A 20,375-nucleotide genomic window follows, 5' to 3' on the forward strand; every position below is an offset into this window, starting at 1 on the left:
AAATTTATCCCTAATATCCTGCAGGATATCCCTAAACATCGACCACATGTCCATAGTACATTTCCCTGCAAAAACATCATCCCAATTCACACCCGCAAGTTCTAGCCTTATAGCCTCATAATTTGCCCTTCCCCAATTAAAAATTTTCCTGTCCTCTCTGATTTTATCCTTTTCCATGATAATGCTAAAGGTCAGGGAGCGGTGATCACTGTCCCCCAGATGCTCACACACTGAGAGATCTGTGACCTGACCCAGTAGATCTAGTATGGCATTCCCCCTAGTCGGCCTGTCAACATACTGTGACAGGAATCCATCCTGGACACACTTAACAAACTCTGCCCCATCTAAACCCTTGGAACTAATCAAGTGCCAATCAATATTAGGGAAGTTAAAGTTACCCATGATAACTACCCTGTTATTTTTGCACCTTTCCAAAATCTGCCTCCCAATCTTCTCCTCGGTATCTCTGCTGCTACCAGGGGGCCTATAGAATACCCCCAGTAGAGTAACTGCTCCCTTCCTGTTCCTGACTTCCACCCATAATGACTCAAAAGGGGATCCTGCTACATTACCCACCCTTTCTGCAGCTGTAATAGTATCCCTGACCAGTAATGCCACCCCTCCTCCCTTTCCCCCCCCCCCTCTATCCCTTTTAAAGCACTGAAATCCAGGAATATTGAGAATCTATTCCAGCCCTGGTGCCAGCCAAGTCTCCGTAATGGCCACTACATCATAATTCCATGTATGTATCCAAGCTCTCAGTTCATCACCTTTGTTCCTGATGCTTCTTGCATTGAAGTACACACACTTTAGCCCTTCTACCTTACTACCTTTACACCCTTTATTCTGCTTCTCTTTCCTCAAAGCCTCTCTATTTGTTAGATCTGGCTTTACTCCATGCACTTCTTTCACTGCTCTATCGCTCTGGGTCCCATCTCCCTTGCAAATTAGTTTAATCCCTCCTGAACCATGCTAGCAAACCTACCAGCAAGGATATTGCTCCCCCTCGAGTTCAGGTGCAACCCATCCAATCTGTACAGGTCTCACCTTCCCCAGAAGAGATCCCAATGGTCCAAAAATTTAAAACCCTGTCCCCTGCACCAACTCCTCAGCCACGCATTCAACTGCCATCTCCTCCAATTCTTACCATCACAATCACGTAGCACTGGCAGCAATCCTGAGAAAGCCACCCTTGAGGTCCTGTTCTTCAGCCTTCTGCCTAGTTCCCAAAACTCACACTTCAGGACCTCATCCCTCTTCCTGCCTATGTCGTTGGTCCCAACATGTATCATGATTTCTGGTTGCTTTCCCTCTCATACCAGGATGTCATGCACCCGGTCAGAGACATCCCAGACCCTGGCACCCGGGAGGCAACAAACCATGCGGGTTTCCTTCTCACGTCCACAAAATGTCCTGTCTGCTCCCCTGACTATAGAGTCTCCAATGACGACGGCTCTCCTCTTCTCCGTCCCGTCCTTCTGCACCACAGGGTCAGACTCAGTGCCAGAGGCCCTGTCACCGTGGCTCACACCTGGTCGGTCGTCCTCTCCAACAGTATCCAGGACGGTAAACTTATTATTCAGGGGAATGGCTACAGGGGTGCTCTGCACTACCTGTCGACTCTCCTTCGCTTTCCCCCCTCGGACTGTCACCCAACGACCTGCTTCCGGCAGCCCAGGTGTGACTATCTCCCTGTAGCTCTCATCTATGACTGCCTCATTCTCCCTGATGAGTCGAAGGTCATCCAGCTGCTGCTCCAGATTCCTCACACAGTCTTCCAGATTGCCCAGCCGCAAGCACTTCTGGCAGATGTGACTCTGCGGGAGAGGGGAGTTCCCCCAAGACTGCCACATCTCACAGGAGAGGCACATCACCGCCTCAGGGGTCATTGTAAAGACTAACTGGGAACAGGCTCGTCCTCCGCCTCTTCTCGTCGAAGCCTCTCAAGTCAAAGCCTCAAATCTCCACTCCTTCGCTGGCCGCTTTGCTTGAGGTAACCCTCTATTTATTTGTTTGAGCTTTTCAAACTGCTTGGTCACCTGACCTCGATTTCCCAATCAGCTGCTTTCTGCTGAGTCTGAGCTATTCAAATCTTGATTGTCTAATCAACGGCTTTCTTCATCAGGAATGATGCCTGGGCAAGCCGGTCCAGTGCTATTTATAGCCCTGTTGTCTGTACCTCCTGATTGGTTAATCCTCATCCAATCAGGTTTCCACTCTGCCACCTCATTTACAATTGAATTCTAGGTCTTACTTCAAGCAGGACCTTCATCTTTGAAATAAAACTAGAGGAAAAGAATTTTAACAAAGGCCTCCTTTACCAGGTGGTCCCAAAAGCCATTAGCCACTGTGAATGCAATACTTTGCTACTGCCGATTTCTCTGGGTAACCCAAACGATGCACCTCCTGTGCTCCTTGATGCAGGTTTCCACTGTGAGACCCGTATGGCTGATATATGCCGCTCCACATTCACAGGGAACCCTGTAAACAATTGCCAGTCAGCCTGAATCCCAGATCATCTTTGACCTGCATAGACTGTGACTTACGGGTTTGTGGATGGTATTTCTTCAGGATCCTGGTGTTCCTTCCAGAAACCATGGAAATATAGGGAAGACAGACAGTAGTGATGGGTTTCTCCTCATTGTTAGGTTTCCTGGTTTTTCTGCCAGCCCTTTGAAGGGCCTGATTAACTTCCTTCACGTTGTAGCCATTCTGTAGGAACGTCATGCATAATTGTTTTACTCCCTGAGGGAGACTCTCCAGGTTACTCAAAGCTCATCAAAGTAGAAAGTATCGACGGACTTGTTTACAAGGCCCATGTGCCCTCCTCAAGGTTAATCCTACTTTCCACATTTCCAAACTAAAACCTTCCTTTTGGCCCCATCACCATCAGTCCCACTGCCTCCCAGGTTGTCGATGGGGAACATTCTGCTAATTGGCAATGAGTTTTCGGCGCCAGGGATTGAGTATTTATAGAGCACCTGAACCGAGGTTCACTGCGCAATCGGAAGTGCAACCAGAGATATTATCTAGCATTTTGTTTTGCGCTCAGTTCTTGAACAGTGTTATTCCATGTCTCGATCCTGGCATCGGATACACCAGCATTCGGGTCCAAACCATCCTCATCAAGGACTTCCATTACAGTATTTTTATCTTTGATGTGAACTTTTGAACTAAATTTCTTCAATAATATCAGACCCTTAAAGTTGCCTTTGTAACCTGTGATGCCTTTTCCTTTCCTATTCAGATTCAGAATTATTAATCGTACTGTGATTACATTGAGCACATAGAAATCTAAAGAGAAATGTGTCATTTGTGTCAGCAATCATCACACTTGTGGTCTGCCCCAGCACACCCTAAGTGTCGGCACACATTCCAGCGACAACATACAATGCCCACAATCCTCAAGGTCGGGTCGAGTCGCTCGACTCACCGTGGATGGAGAGCATGCAAGGAGCTGCCAGATTTGAACCCAGGACCTCTTGTTCTGAAGTCTACACCACCAACACAGACTGGTTAATTAAACACATCTAGATCCAGGACTGGAGAAAACTCTCCATTGATTTTGCAGAGTAGAGTAGGAACAGCCAGATAATACAGGGGGAAAAAGAACTGGAAGGTTGTCCTAATAAAGATCTTGGAAGGATTTACAGGGGTTCCCAAACTGGGATCCACGGATCCCTTGCCTAATGGTATTGGTCCATGGCATTAAAAGGTCGGGAACCCCTGGTTTAATAGAATTGGTGTGGACACTATCTTTACAATAAGAGATGAATCCAAAGTTCTGAATTACAGTCAATCACTGGTAAATCAGAGAAACTTCTTTACTGAGAGAATAGTGAAAATATGGAATGCTCAGGCTTTCATTGAGGATATCAGCACAGACAGAAATAACGGTAATGCCCAGAGCACTAAAAGAGATTATTACTGTTCCTTGTTATGTAGATTCACCGATAGAAATTTCTACCCAGGAGCCGAGGTGTCCCTGGTTGCAGTGTTCTTCTCCATTTACAAGGTCAGCCACTGCCATCTACTGACAGGAAGCTGCACTGCAGTTATAACCCAAAGCTTGGATTCAGCAGATGCTGGAAATTTTAAGCACCGCGCAAGAAATGCTGGAGAAACGCAGCAAATCAGGCAGCATCCATGGAGGGGAATAAACAGTCGATGCTTCGGACCAAGACCCTTCATCGAAAGGTTGACTGTTTATTCCCCTCCATAGATGCTGCCTGACTTGCTGAATTCCTCCAGAATTTTGTGTGTGGTGCTTAGAAATTGCAATGCATTTTGCCACGTGTGTGTGTGCCACAAGTTTTAGACGACTTTGGGGGTTAAAAACACTGAGGTTAAGTACAGCGGAGTACCTTGTGTGCTTGAAGCGGATTCTGGATTCTTGGATCCAGTTGTTCCCAATTGTTGAGCTTGAAGAGTGCCTTCGAACACCTGGTGCCTTTTGTTCCATTCAGTGAGGCTTGTCAATGCCATGGACGCCCTGGGTTTCAACGGATGGCTGAGGGCTGCTTTGGTGCCATCAACTTTCCAGGGCTTGCAAGATGGGTGTTTGGTGGTGTTCCATCACACTTTCTTTGCTCACATTTCAACAGAGTCACTGCCTGGACCTCTTGACCAGCTCCTGACCAATCCCACAGTGCACTGCTCTCCCCACCAGTCTGCATCATTTCCTTCCACAGATTTCTTAAGTTTCCTCACATTGGCCATCCTTCACCCCCGTCTCTGACTGACCCTCTCCCCTATCCATGGCAACCCTCTCCCTTCAGAGTGAGTCCCCCCACAACTGGCTCTTCCTCCTTCCCAGTCAGCGGCTCCCACCCCCGTTTCGTCGTCGTCTTGTAACATTTAATGGCGGCTGGCAGACCAACATAAGGTGCATCACCGCCACCTACTGAGTTGGAGTGAAATGCAGAGACGGGAAGTATACTCACTAAATTTCCCCTCCCGAAAAATCATCAGATAATATCAAAACCTCTAATGCTTTTCAGAAAGTCAAAGACACACTTATGTACATTATGATGGCAGTGATATCCTAACAAACTTCCCATGTTGATCTCTGTCTGTCCCAAAGATCTCAATTCAGTAATTAGATGTTTCCTTTGCACCTCTTAGGATCTGCATTCAAACAAAATGTGCTGCACTGTTTCTTGACAAAAACCAATATCATGCATATTAATTCTGAACTGGGAATTATTCAACCTAGTATGTCCAATATGTAAACGTGTGCATGTATCACTTCTCTCCTTTTATACCCATCTACCAGTTGACTTCCCAATATCCTCTGGATCTTATATAATTTCCATGCTTTCTTATCCCAACTTTGTTGCCCCAATGATCAAATAGACTTTTTAATTCTGGTTTTCACCTCCCCCTTATGCAAAAACACTGTTACACATTTATATCCTTAATTTTAAGTGATTGCTCGGCAAGAATGTCTGCCACCTCATTTCCTTCAACCCCGAAATTGGCAGGAACCCATGTGAAATGTATACATATGCCTAGACCATGCAGCCTTAGTAGATGTCGTCCAATCTCCAGAGGAATATCTAGCCTACAATTTGACTCAACAGGCTGACTTGCCTTCTCCGAACCGCTGGCTGGCTCTTACGACACTCCAGCAGGCTACTGCAAACACTGATGTGATGGACCTGCTGTACAGGTAGTTATTGGAGTAAAGAATAGTCTTCCTATGTATAAAAACACGTTTAACAAGGGAAAAAGCACCTTCGATTGGCCCCCCCGAGAGGCTGTTGTGCACATACGAGCTGCCATCCTACCAGAATAGCAATGTTATATATGCACACTTCAAATGTGTCAATTGATGCCCACAGTCAAGGGTTTTAAATTTATCAGATTCCCATAATTGAACTGTACTTATTAAGCCCATTAGAAGTTTGTATCCCACCACAACATCTGTCCCCATTAGTACAGGTGTCCTAAAGCTGTGAAAGGTCCAAAATTAATTCTTCTTTACAATAGTGGTTATTAAATATTTTCTGTTCATTTGTGATGATAATGCTTTGAAGTCCAACATGAGGCAGGGCCTCAGTAACGTTGCCTATTTTGAAAGAGTGACTGCAATTCCAAAGTGCACCTTTAGGGGTAAAACACTGAAGGGCTTTCCATCACCGTGAATCCCATTATCCTTACAGAGGGGTGTTGGCCCGAGACACCAACTCTTTTATTCCTCCGCATAGGTGTTACCTGACCTGCTAATTCCGCCAGCATTTTGTGTGTGTTCATCTGGATTTGCAGTATCTGCAGAATCTCTGTCATCTCCCCTTGCTCTTGCGCATCATATTTAACCTCAATTCTGTATGTTGTTTCAGAATGTCTCACTGCAGTTACGGCTGATATAATCTTCGCTGTGGATGAATCATGGAGTATGGGAGAGGAAGACTTCCAGAGTATCAAAGAATTCCTCAGCGGCATCGTGACTTCATTCAGGAAGGCTCCAATAGGGAAGAATGGCGTCCGGTTTGGAGCCATACTGTACAGTGACCATCCCAGGTAAGCCAATGATTCATAATTTTACTAGTCATCCTATCAGTACAGCAAACTTCTTCCTCATATTCAGTCTTCTCTATCTCTTTTTAGTGTTTCCACCCTTCATGTTCCCTATGTTGCACTAATTGTTATCCTCTAAACTCTCAGCAAGTGGATCCAGAAGACACAGCTTCAGAATAGAGGGATGTCCATTTAGAATGGAGATGAGGAGGAATTCCTTTATCCAGAGAGTGGTGAATCTGTGGAGGCCAAGTCTTTGGGTATATTTAACGCAGAAGTTAATAGATTCTTGATTAGTCAGGGGCTGAAGGGGTACGGGGAGAAGGCAGGAGATTGGGGCTGAAAGAAAAATGGATCAGCCATGATGTAATCGGTCAGAATATTACAGTAAATTGTTTTTAAAAACAACCGCAGGTATTGGAAACCTTAAAATAAAGAGTTTTATTTAGGGCCAAATGGCCTGATTCTGGTCCTAGATCTTGTGTTTTATGGTTAGTGGAATTCCCTTCCTAACTCTTCAGTATCTGCACATTAGTTGCACCTTGTATTTATCAGTGCTGTTTTTCCCTAGCAACCTAACTAAGAGGGGTGCCTTGGGGTACAGGATTCCCTGACTACCAAATAGAATAGGAGAAGGGAAGAGGTAGGATGAAATGTTATTTATTAATACGCTTGCAGCAAAGAAAGTTAAGGGAATATTGAATAGATATCTGAATATTTAAGGTCTTTCAGTAAACTGAAGGGGTATCCATGCCAAGTGACAAGTTGACAACCTGAGAAACCTAATTTTTATGCGAATCGATAAAACAGATGCTGGATCGTTTCCTGAATGGTTGGTGGATGCAGAGTCATATTCAAAATAAAGAAGTTGCAGGGCTGGGGTAAGATGAACTGATTAGAAAGCTCTTCCGTACACAATTTGAAAGAGAATGAGGGTGCTCCCCAATGTCCTGGCCTTTGTTCATATGAACAGCTACAGCAGCGTAGCGGTTAGCACGATGTTTTACTGTGCTATCAATTATTGATCAGGACTCAATTTCTGCTGCTCTCTGTAAAGAGTTTGCACGTTCCCCCAGTCACCATGAGGGTCTCCTCCAGGTGCTCTAGTTCCCTCCACAGTCCCAAAACACTATGGTTAGAGTTGTGTATTTAATATTTCAGTTATATTGAGTGATCTTTTGTGTGTGTGTAGTTTGATTAAGCATTCTTGTTCATTTAAGTAATTATGGGTTATATGAATAAAATGTTAATTGCATATGTCGTCACACTACCACTACCACATGATATACGTGTGTCTTGCTTAAAGTACAGTAAGAGACAAAGTTACACCTTTCTTCCCGGACCTCCATGTCCTCTTTGCATTAGTTTAATGTTTTGAAGTTGCAAAACAGAACAATTAGTGTCAGTGGGCTGTGGGGCAACACTTACGAGCTGTGCCAGCACCACCCTTGGACGGTGATAATCACTGGCACAAATGAAACGTTTCAATATACATGTGACAAGTAGAGCTTATCTTTACATATCAGCTAAATCAGATGACCCAGTCATGATCATGTTATGGTTTGTAGAAATTTGGGATTATCTGCAAGGCTTTTGTATTACCTGCAATGCAGAAAAACAACAAAGTTTAAGATGATTTAATGCTTTTAGTGTATTGAGATACAGCATGAAGCAGTCCCTCCTGGCCCTTTGAGCCACGCTGCTCAGCAACCCTGATTTAACACTAGTCTTATCAGGGGACAATTTACAATGTCCAATTAACCTACCATCTGGTATGTCTTTGGACCGTGGGAGGAAACCAGAGCACCCAGCGGAAACTCAGAGTCATACAGAACGTACAACTTCCTTACAGGATGTGGTAGGAATTGAACCCGGGTCGCTAGTACTGTAAAGTGTTGTGCTAACCACTTTGCTAATGTGCCGTGAAAAGCAAGGAAAACGTACAAACTTTTCCCTCCAGATTGTGCTATTTTTTTTTGTTAACAACTCATAGTCATTGGGGGGGGGAAAAGAAAAGACTTGGAGAGTTTGGACACTGTCATTCAATGCTTGCTTTCCTCCTGAGATAGATGTTAGATGACCAACAGAATTTTGTTGCCTGTCTATCTCCCTGTGCTGAAATTGAGGTGTTCTCTTCAGCTACCTTCCCTATTATGATATACAGGACCTCTCTCCTCTCTTGCTGGTCCTAGATATGTCCTGTTAAATGATCCAATAACCTATGGTAAGGGCCAAGAATCACTTAACAGAACATATTAAGGTTAGAATATGTTAACATCCATAGGACCATATAATCTAAGAGCAGAATTAGGCCACTCGGCCCATCATGTCTACTCCGCTGCTCCATCGTGGCTGATTATTACCTTTCTTGACCCCATTCTCTTGCCTTCTCCCCGTAATCTTTGACAACCTTACTAATCAACAAACTTTCAAGCTCTGCTTTAAATATACCCAATGACTTGGCTTCCACAGCCGTCTATGGCAATGAAATCTACAGATTTGCCACTCTCTGGCTAAAAAGAAATTCCTCTTCATCACTTTTCTAAAGGGATGCCCTTGTATTCTGAGGCTGTGTCTTCTGGTCCTAGACTTACCCACTATAGGAAACATCCCCTCCACATCCACCCTATCTACGCCTTTCAATATTTGACAGGTTCCAATGAGATCCCCTCTCATTCTTTTAAACTCTGGCAAGTATAGACCCACAGCCATCAAATACTCCTCATATGTTAACCCTTTCATTCCTGGATTTGTTCTTGTGAACCTCTTCTGGCTCCTCTCCAGTGCTAGCACATCTTGATGTAAGTGTGGATCTCTTCCTTCCCTCAGACAAGTCTCACCTTGCCTTTTCTGAGTACAGGCCCAGAGCCATCAAATGCTCCTTGGACATTAACTGTATAAGGAAACAAGACCAATGGTTTGCCTTTGACCTAACCATATTATCACTTTAAATCTTGCTTCTAGAACAGCAATTGCACTTACGGACTATGTGACGATTGAAGAAGTATTGGTGTCCCTCAGACACCTTGTATTTGAAGGGGGAAACACCAAAACAGGAAATGCCCTTGACTTTCTTACACAATCTGTATTCAGCCAATCAGTGACGAGAGAGAACACACCAAAGGTTGGTAATTATTCTGTGTGTCGCCTTTGTTTATTCAGGTTGTTTTTGTTCCCTCTGCAATGAAGGATGTTAACGTTCCAGAGTGGTACTTTTGTCATTTTAATGTCTAAGTTTTGGAGTCCAGCACTCTCAAGCCAGATGTAGCTTTGCTGTGTACCATTTGCTCTGCGCTGCTATACTAATGGGCTTAAGTATATCCTTAGTAGTGAAGACCCTGCATCAGTGAGACAAATGGATTATCACTCCTAAATTTAACGGTAACTTTCTAAAGGGAAGACAATAAATAACCGAAGAGCAAGAATATGCAGAAGAATAGGAGTAACAGCTTTTTAATTTTTATGTTGAGCTGGTATGGGATGGTATGGAGGGTCCACTGCACAGGATTGGAAAAAGCCATAGAAAGTTGTAATCTTCAAAGGGCGATGCCCCAAAGAGGTGGCATCTATCATTAAGGACCACAGTCACCCAGGACATGGCTCTTTCAATCTGCTCTTCTTTTGATTTGGGATGATGCACAATATATGTTAAATTTAGAAAATGAGACAGTAAAATGATGCGTCATCCCTGATGAAGGTGGCAGAGTTTGGCATCGAAACGTTGGTTAAAATTGATGCCTGTATCCAGCTGAAAGACCGAGAGGAGTTTATTCGTTATATAAGCCGGGAAAGCACTGGATCCTGCAGAACGGTCTCAGCCTGAAACATTGACTGTTTACTCTTTTCCATGGATGCTGCCTGGCCTGCTGAGTTCCTTCAGCATTCTGTGTGTATTGCTTGGATTTCCAGCATCTGCAGATTTTCTCCTGTTTGTCACTAGATCCTTTATAGAGTTTTATTATTATGTATTACATTGTACTGCTGCCACCAAGTTAACAAATTTCACAACATATGGCAGTGATATTAAATCTGATTCTAATTGGCCTCCTGTGTTTAGTCATCAACCATCTTTACAACTTCACTGACTAAGGGGACTGAGATCACACCAATATTGAGTTTGCCTGATAAATAGATGTAAACTAACCAAGGTTGTTTGGAAAATTGATTGGAGATCTGTGATGCAGCATCTCCATAAGGCGTTTGCATATTTTAGGGAATGGGTCTGTGCTATTTAAATAAGTTTTGGAACGATCTGCACGTCTCCCTGCAGTGATGCACATGGTCACGGAGATTGCCTAGCTGCTCAAGCCCATTATGCTGCTTAATTAGATCGTTTAACTGGGCTCCACATGTCTGCGTTTCTCCAATATACCTTAATGCTTTTGTTTATATAAAAAAAATATGAATGGCACGGCACAGAAATACTCAATTTGGCCCAACAAAGGTCCATATCAACTTTATTTTGCTTATCTGCACTAATCCCATTTGACCACAACAGGGCTGTATCCAATGCCTACATTTCAGTTCTAAAATGAACAGTTGATCTAATGTCATTTGCTATTTACAAAATAGACTTCAGAATTTCTGCATTTAGAAGTATTTTCTAACCTGATTCCTTAAAAGTCAAATTCTAACTTTTAGACAAGGCACTCTGCCCCCTTACCTCACAGTCCCAATCTCCTCCGAAAACAGCTTTATTTTACCATCAGCTCTTCTGAACATCTTGAAAATTTCACTCAGATATTCTTTGTTTGTATCTTGACCTTTGGAGTGGAAATATCAAGCGGGTCAATTTCCACTCCATTCCTTCCAAGGCCATTGTATCCTTCCAGGAGTACTGTGTCCAGAACTGCTCACACTCCTCCATGCTTGATCCAACTCCTCTAAAGATTTACATGTCTTCTCATGTTTTCATGGTTTACTAACACTTTTTTTGTACCTCAACATGACGTTTTAATGATCTACGTAGGCTTGATCCAATGTCATTTGCTATTTGAAAAATAGACTTCAGAATTTCTGCATTTGGAAGTATTCTTCCAAGAGAAGCACAACCTTGTTGGGGTTTGGAGCCTCAGTGACCCAGAGAACTATGCTGGCTGGAGTCAGGACCTTGTGCTTTGGCTCTTGGTAGGGTCACCCAAGTCAAACAGGTCAAAGGGTAGAGGCCAGACTTAGTGTGGTCCACCAGTCCTCAGGGCTAACAACCCCGACTGAGCAAAAAATAAATTGTTACGGAAACATCAATGAAGAATCGGTTCTATATCTGTGTATGACAGTATTCCAGAGTCTCCACCTAGGTCTTACAGAAATACAGATGGAGATGGAGGATCTTCATTGCTGTCCTAAATGCCAGCAAGTAAGTACAGGAATTCTAAACCATTTAGCACCTCCATTGCGCACTGCTTTAAACCATTTAGAACAAATTCTGTGATGTCGCCTTAAGGTCCACCGCAGATCTTTTGTTTTATTTTGTAATTAATGGTTCAGTCTCCTCTGCTTATTATGCTGTCCATCTTGTGCAACTGTCAAGATTGGATATGAGGTTTTTGATTCCATCATCCACCCTTGCTGGACCCCATTGGTCAGATTCCATCAACCAGACTAAAGCTCTTTATCCCTTTTTTTTAATCTCCTTCTACTTAACGAATTTCCAAGCAGGTCAGTAAATTGCCTTCAAATCCGTAAGTTTCAGCTTGAGGAGCAATCTCTTGTGAGGTCAGGAGGTCTGCGCTCCCTTCAGAGAATTCATTCAGGCTTGTGAGAAATGAGATTATCCTAATCAAATCCATCCGGACTTTTTTCAAGTTCAAGTTTATTGACATTCAATCCTACACCTGTATACCACCAAACAAAATAAATTTCCTCCAGACCTCAGTGCACAACACAGTTCATACAACCCACACCACACAAAGTAATATAACCACAAATAATAATATATTTCAGAAGACTGACGTTTGGCATAAGAAGCATTTACAACACGTTTAAAAAGTAAACAGTATAACGCTACTGGACCTGGGTGGTGGCAGGGAATTCGGACATCTCATGGCCTGAGGAGGAAGCTATTTCCCATCCAAATAATCCTTGTCCTAATGTTCTGGTACCTTCTGCTTGTTGGTAGGGGGTCAATGAGATTGTTGGACGGATGGGAGAGATTTTTTTTTATCAAAAGAAAGGCTCCTAGGTGTTCAGTTACTATTATTATTTATAGACTAATATGTTCTCTTTTATCTACTATGTGGAACAGGCTCTTTAGGCCTGAGAACCATGCCACCCAGCAATCCCCTGATTTAATCCTAGTCTAATCGTGGGACACTTTACAATGACCAATTAACCGACCAATCGGTATGACTGTGGGAGGAAACCCATGCAGTCACGGGGAGAATGCACAAACGCCTTAAGGGCAGCGGCAGGAATTGAACCGGGGTTGATGGTACTATAAACATTTGTGCTTAATCTCTATGCTACCATGCCACTACCGTGTTCTGACAGCGTATGCCAGACTAACTTTTGTACAATCCACTGTCTTACCTCCTTACCTTCTGTCACAGCGTAATGGCATTTAGAATGTTCCACTCAATAGAAATTCCAGTATGAATCAAGAAAAAATTGTAGCAGACATCTGTAATATTTTCACCTACTCCCTCAGAATTGGAATCAGGCTTATTATCACTGACATGTGTCGTGAAATTTTAAACATGAGATTCTGCAGATACTGGAAACTCAGAGAAAAACACACACAAAATGCTGGAGGTACTCAGTAGGTCAGGCAGCATCTATGGAGATGAATAAACAGTTGATGTTTCAGGCCAAGACCCTTCTTCAGGACTGAGAAGGAAGGGGGAAGAGGCCAGAATAAAATGTGGGGGGAGGAGAAGGAGTATTGCTAGAAGGTGGTAGGTGAAGCCATGTGGAGGGAATGTCAAGAGTTGGAGAGGAAGGAATCTGCTAGGAGAGGAAAGTGGACCATAGGAGAAAGGGGAGGAGAAGGGCACCCCGGGGGAAGTGATAGGCAGATGAGATGAGGTAAGAGGCCGGAAGGAGAAATCGATATTTGCGCCATCAAGTTGGAGGCTGACAGAATATAAGATTTTGCTGCTCCACCCTGAAGTCAACACCTCAGCTGGGAATCTGCTGGGGCACCAGACACAATACACGGCCCCAGCAGATTCACAGCTGAGGTGTTGACTCACCTGGAAGGACTGTTTGGGGCCCTGAATGGAGATGGAGGAGGTGTGTGGGGGTTTAGGCTGCTTGCAGGTATAACTGCCTGGAGGGAGATTAGTGGTGGTGGGGGGGGAGGTAATAAATGGACAAGGGAATCACAGACAGAGCAATCCCTGCAGAAAGCGGGGAGGGGAGATAAAGATATGTTTAGGATTCATTTGGAGAAGGTGGAAGTTGCAGAGGATGATGTGTTGGATGTGGAGGCTGGTGGGTTTATAGGTAAGGACAAGAGGAACTCTATCACCGTTCAGGCTGCAGGAAGATCTGCCCTCATACAGTTCAAAATGCCTGTTGCAATTGGACTGGCCTATATTGTTTCCAGAATATTTCCCACAGATAAGTGGATGGCTCATTCAATTTCAAAGGTTCAGTGGTTCAATTTAATACCAGAATGTGTACAGTACGGAACCTGAAATTCTTACTCTTCACAGACATCCACAAAACAGCAGTAAGACCCCAAAGAATGAATGACAGAAAGATCAAGCCTCCCCCCCCCCACTTACCTCAACAAAAGCAACACCCCGCCCCCCCCCCCCCACCATACAAGTGATAGAAAAGCCTCCAGCCTCCAAAGAGACCAGGACCCAAAAAAAACACTGTCCACCTCAACACTTTGACATGCCACAAGCTCTATCTCTCACTGACAAGGGAGAGGGAAGCATTGTTCCTGCCACTGCGAGGGGGAGACCAACAGCTCACTATTTCCTGAGGGGGAGAGAGGTATCGTTTCTGCCACTGCGAGGGGGAGACCAACAGCTCACTATTTCCTGAGGGGGAGAGAGGTATCGCTCCTGCCACTGCGAGGGGGAGACCAACAGCTCTATTTCCTGAGGGAGAGAGAGGTATCGCTCCTGCCACTGCGAGGGGGAGACCAGCAGCTCACTATTTCCTGAGGGGGAGAGAGGTATCGCTCCTGCCACTGCGAGGGGGAGACCAACAGCTCGCTATTTCCTGAGGGAGAGAGAGGTATCGCTCCTGCCACTGCGAGGGGGAGACCAACAGCTCACTATTTCCTGAGGGGGAGAGAGGTATCGCTCCTGCCACTGCGAGGGGGAGACCAACAGCTCACTATTTCCTGAGGGAGAGAGAGGTATCGCTCCTGCCACTGCGAGGGGGAGACCAACAGCTCACTATTTCCTGAGGGAGAGAGAGGTATTGTTTCTGCCACTGCGAGGGGGAGACCAACAGCTCTATTTCCTGAGGGGGAGAGAGGTATCGTTTCTGCCACTGTGAGGGGGGAGACCAACAGCTCACTATTTCGATGTTACAATCCGCAACCTTGCTTATTTCGACAGCAGCGTGTACTGCTGTCTCGATGTTCCGATGTCCCACGATGCTTCAGTCAGTGATGCCAGCGAGGAAACGGGTTGGCCACAGGGCTTCGCACCGAAGGTGCACGTCTTCCAGGCCAAACCTGGAAAAATCGAAAATGCTAGGCCACTCGGTGAGCTCCGAGAGCGGGAACCCGCCACCTTGAGTGCAGCTGTAGATCACGGACTCCAACAGGACCCCAAGTAGGAACACAACCTTTCACATTGGATCAGAAAGACCCTGATCAAGAAAGCTTTCCTCAATGTAATTTGGAAACCGGATGCCCTCTTTGCCCTTCATTATGTTGCTGTTCCAGTGTACATGTGGATACTAGGAAGTCCCACAATTTTTGAACTTTGAGTTTTGAAAATTTTGTAATTTCCTACAAATTTTCTTCTCGATATTCTTCCCAGTAGTTGGCAGCAAGTACTTTGTAGAATGGTTGCACTGGTGTAACCACAACTCCGTTGTTTCTTATTTCTAAACAGTTTCTGTCCTTGATCTTTCCTGGAAACGTCTCCCCAGCACTGTGAAATTCTCCACGATCAGTGCTGCCACTCCTTTATCTGTTCCTCCTTTCCTTCCTTATCTGGCCAGAACACGTTGTAACAAGGAATTTTTAGAACGCTTCCCAATCCTGTTTTTAGCCATGCCTCTGTTAGTGCCGCAACATTATAATCCCTTCTGACTGATTGCTTTCTTGGTGAGTGCAGTTTTGGAATTTATACGATGCGCTCAGACCTGATGGTATTTTCTGTCTGGTTCTGTGTAAAACCAAAACCGAATGGCATGGTAGCACAGTGGTTTGTGAAACACTATTAGAGCACAGAGACCTGGGTTCAATTCCTGATGCTGTCTGTAGGAAGATTGTACATTCTCCCTGTGACTTAGTGAGTCTCCTCTGGGTGCTCCAGTTTCCTTCCACGGGTTTGTTGGGCCAGAAGGACCTGTTACAGTGCTGTATCTCTAAATAAAATATACCATTATTTGTTCTGTTACTATTTATCTCTCCCAATTCCATATGCATCCATTTTTTTCTCCTTTCAACACTATCTTCTTCTGAACAACTGCATGGTAAATTAGTTTAGACTTCATCCACCAGCAAGGCATCAGCAAACTTCCATTGATGACATTGCTGTTGAGGTCAGGTCCCAAATCTTGAGATAGCCAAAGTGCTCCCTCCAGCATCATCTCTCCAGTCACACGTTAACCCGTGCTGGCCTCCTACACAGTAGCTGAGCAGTTAGCGCAATCACAGTACAGTGCCGGTGACCACTGACCAGGATTCCATTCCCACTGCTGTCTGTAACTGCATGGAGTTCGGCTGGCTGCTCCAGGTTCCACATTACCAACATGTCCGGTTAGTGTTGGTAAGTTGTGGGCATGCAGTGGAGGTGTCAGAACCGTGGCAGCACTTGTGGGCTGACCCCAGCATAATCCTAGCTGATTTAACCTGACACAAGTGCCACATGTAGGTGCCACGTATCTATTTCCTGTCTGTATTGTACTTCCTGTTGTGCGTGGCAGTAGTGAAATGAGTACAGTTACGTATTCATGCTTTGTGTAAGTCAGTTTACAGACAGACAGACATACTTTATTGATCCCGAGGGAAATTGGGTCTTGTTACAGTTGCACCAACCAAGAATAGTGTAGAAATATAGCAACATAAAACCATAAATAATAATAAGTAAATTATTCCAAGAGGAAATAAGTCCAGTCTATTGACTCAGGGTGACTAACACTCCGAGGGAGGAGTTGTAAAGTTTGATGGCCACAGGCAGGAATGACTTCCTATGACGTTCAGTGTTACATCTTGGTGGAATGAGTCTCTGGCTGAATGTACTTCTGTGCCTAACCAATACATTATGGAGTGGATGGGAGACATTGTCCAAGATGGCATGCAACTTGGACACCATCCTCTTTTCAGACACCACCGTCAGAGAGTCCAGTTCCACCCGCACAACATCACTGGCCTTACGAATGAGTTTGTTGATTCTGTTGGTGTCTGCTACCCTCAGCCTGCTGTCGCAGCACACAACAGCAAACATGATAGCACTGGTCACCACAGCCTCGTAGAACATCCTCAGCATCGTCTGGCAGATGTTAAAGGACCTCAGTCTCCTCAGGAAGTAGAGACGGCTCTGACCCTGGGTAGAGCCAGGAGGCAGCTGGAATGATATGTTTTGTTAAACGCTTAAGAATGCTAATTGGAATGTTTAAGGTCGCTAATGCTCAGACCGCTTATTTAGTTATATTTCCTGATTTAGTTTCATTAGTTTTTTTTATCATTACAAGATTGTTCATCTTTGCTGGTTTCCTAAGAAAGTATTGGATGTACTTCCTTCAACTTAGAACTTTGTTATGGTGGATGGCCCGTCGTACAGTGTCGATGTCTGTGCTCAGTCTCTGAGTGGTTTGATTGGTTTTCACTAACCACTCTGTTTTGACATACCTGTGATGAATAAAATTAATCTAAAAACAAATATACTTCTCTGCTCATTGTTGGAAGTTACAGATATTAACATGGCAGATTACAGAATCTGAATCAGAATTAAAATCAGCTTTAATATCATTGGCATATGTTATGAAATTTGATAACTTTACAGAAGCAGTACAGTGAAATACATGATAAATATAGAGAAAAAACTGAATTAGAATGAGTGTGTATATATATATATATGCCTCATAAATAGTTAAGTTAAATTAAATAATGCAAAAAAAGCAGAAATAAAAAACTAATGATGTAGTTAGTGTTAACAGGAGGAAGTCTGCAGATGCTGGAAATTCAAACAACACACACAAAATGCTAGTGGAACACAGCAGGCCAGGCAGCATCTATAGGAGAAACACTGTCGACGTTTCGGGCCGAGACCCAAGGGTGTTCCACCAGCATTTTGTGAGTGATGTAGTGTTAATGGGTTTGATGTTCATTTAGGAATCAGATGGCAGAGGGGAAGAAGCTGTTCCTGAATCACTGAGTGTGTATCTTCAGGCTTCTGTACCTCCTTCCTGATGGTAATAATGAGAACAAGGCATGACTTGATTGGTGGGGGTCCTTAATATTTCCTTCCTAAGGCACCGCTCCTTGAAGATGTCTAGGATATTACAGAGGCTAGTATCCATGATGGAGCCGACTAATTTTACAAGTTTCTGCAACTTCGATCTTGAGCAGTTAAACCCCCCCCCCCCATCCCCAAATCAGGCAGTAAAGCAGCCTGTTAGAATGCTTTCTGTGGTATACTTGAAGTTTTTGAGTGTTTTGGATGACAAACCAAATCTCTTCTAACTCTTAATGAAATATACCTACTGTCTTGCCTTCTTTACAATAGCATCAATATGCTGGGTCTAGGTTAGATCCTGAGAAACCCACTCTCTCCGCTATCATTCTCTCCACTTCTGATCCCTCAGTGAGGATTGGTATATGTTCCCTCTTCCTACCCTTCTGAAGCTCACAATCAGCTCCTTGTCTCTCTGATGTTGAGTGTAAGTTTGTTGCTGTGACACCGCTCAACTAGCTGGTATATCGCTCCTGTACACACTTTCATCTCCATCTGAGAGTCTTCCAACAATGGTCATGTCATCAACAAATTTATAGATGGCATTTGAGCTATGCCTAGCCACACAGTCATGGGTAAAGAGAGAGTAGAGCAGTGGGCTAAGCGCACATCTCTGAGCTTTCTACAATCTTCTTCAATCTTGTGCAGTAGCCCTCCCTCCTCATACCGCACGGTGATGCTCTCCGTGGTACATTTGTATGAGTTATCAAGTGTTATAGTTGACAAACCAAATCTCCTCAAACTCCTAATGAAAAATAGCCACTGCCTTGCCTCCTTTATAGCTGATTGATTTGTTGCGTCAATTTTTTAAAATTCTGAGTGGAAGATCTCAATTAGCTTTCTGCTGAAATATCCCCTACCAATATGGACAACAACCTCTGCTTGTTTATTCTCTCCCCTCCCACCACCCCTCTCTGCCCCTGCACTTTCTACAGTTGCTCAATGATACACTTCGCTCTGGCATCCAGGATGCAACATTCCAGACTGAAGTCACTTCTCCAACCAATCTGCCTGCCTATGGAATCCCCTGTACCTATTGCCCTCCCTCTCGTTAGTACTTTGCCACTAAGCCCCTGGGTTTGGTTGCACATCCCAGGGGAAACCCATCCTCAGAACTGACCACGAGTTAGAGAGTAAACTGCTCTCAGTATTCTATTGAGGCTCCTACACTACCTGGTTGTTTTGACCTGTCAGGAAGCGGCTGATTAACAGACAATGTTGCCTCATTACCCACACTGCCAATTTGTCACTGCAAACACCAACTTGCCGACCTACTAAACTGTTGCAGGGATTCGGGGCCAAGTAACTGTGTTTAATCGATGTGTTGGTCTACTTGACGCAAAAGCATTTTACTAATTCTCTCAAAAATACATTACTTCTTGAAACTGAATATTCCTGACAAGCATTCCAGTAAATGCATCCCTGTGCCACAGATCTTTCAGTCACTTAACTTCATTTCCTATGTTTAAATTTTAACAGATTGTAATTTTGATCACTGATGGAAAATCTGCAGATTCCGTTGATGACCCAGCAAAGAGACTGCACAATAACGGAGCGACTGTATTTACAGTCGGTAAGTGACCTGTGAGCGGTTTTAATCTGGTTTACTGGCCAGTGACCTTGTTGGTTGAATGGGGAAATGTTCAGTAAAAGTGTTTGGTTTCCCTGATTATAATGGATTAGCGTTGAATGAAACCAGGTCAGTGCTCAGTGATCCTCGTTACAGTGGGTTAGTGTTCAGTCACCGTGATTATAGTGGTTATTGATCAGTTTTAAGTGTTCTGGTGGGTTAATTTTGAAACCGTGTACAGTGAGTTAGTCGGCCATTGACATTGAGCCATTGAATGGTCAGCTGCTGTCCATCGCCGAGTTACTCATTGGGTGAATGTCTGGTAGTCCTGGTCACAGTGTTATGGTCGGCTAATTCCACATGTGGTAACTTAATACATTCTGGATAATGGTGTGCCAATTCCTGTCCATCACATGTACCAATGTGGCTCAATAGCTTTGCTTTAAATAGATTTGTGTTTATGGGATTTTCATAGCATCTGAGTGATTTTAAGTGATGATGAAACACAAGGGACGGCACGTGGTGATATTTATTTTGTTGGAATACAGTGCAGAACAGGCCCTTCCTCTGCACCACCCAGTATCCCCGGATTTAATCCTAGCCTAACCCTGGCTCAATTTACAATGACCGATTAACCTACCAGCTGTGGGAGGAAACCCACGTGGCCACGGGGTTACAGGCAGCTGTGGGAATTG

At 44.2% G+C, this 20,375-nt stretch overlaps 1 protein-coding gene across 1 annotated transcript in view; it reads left to right on the top strand.

The window, feature by feature from the left end:
* The window catches only part of col7a1l (collagen type VII alpha 1-like), a 420,731-nt gene that overhangs the window by 58,407 nt on the left and 341,949 nt on the right, over positions 1 to 20,375 (top strand). Inside the window, exons 3-5 of the mRNA XM_073066798.1 lie at positions 6,342 to 6,522; positions 9,484 to 9,643; positions 19,590 to 19,683. Coding sequence (XP_072922899.1) covers positions 6,342 to 6,522; positions 9,484 to 9,643; positions 19,590 to 19,683 — 435 coding nt within the window. The remainder of the gene's footprint in view (positions 1 to 6,341; positions 6,523 to 9,483; positions 9,644 to 19,589; positions 19,684 to 20,375) is intronic.

Source organism: Hemitrygon akajei, chromosome 14 (genome assembly GCF_048418815.1).
Source record: "Hemitrygon akajei chromosome 14, sHemAka1.3, whole genome shotgun sequence".
NCBI lineage: Eukaryota > Metazoa > Chordata > Chondrichthyes > Myliobatiformes > Dasyatidae > Hemitrygon > Hemitrygon akajei.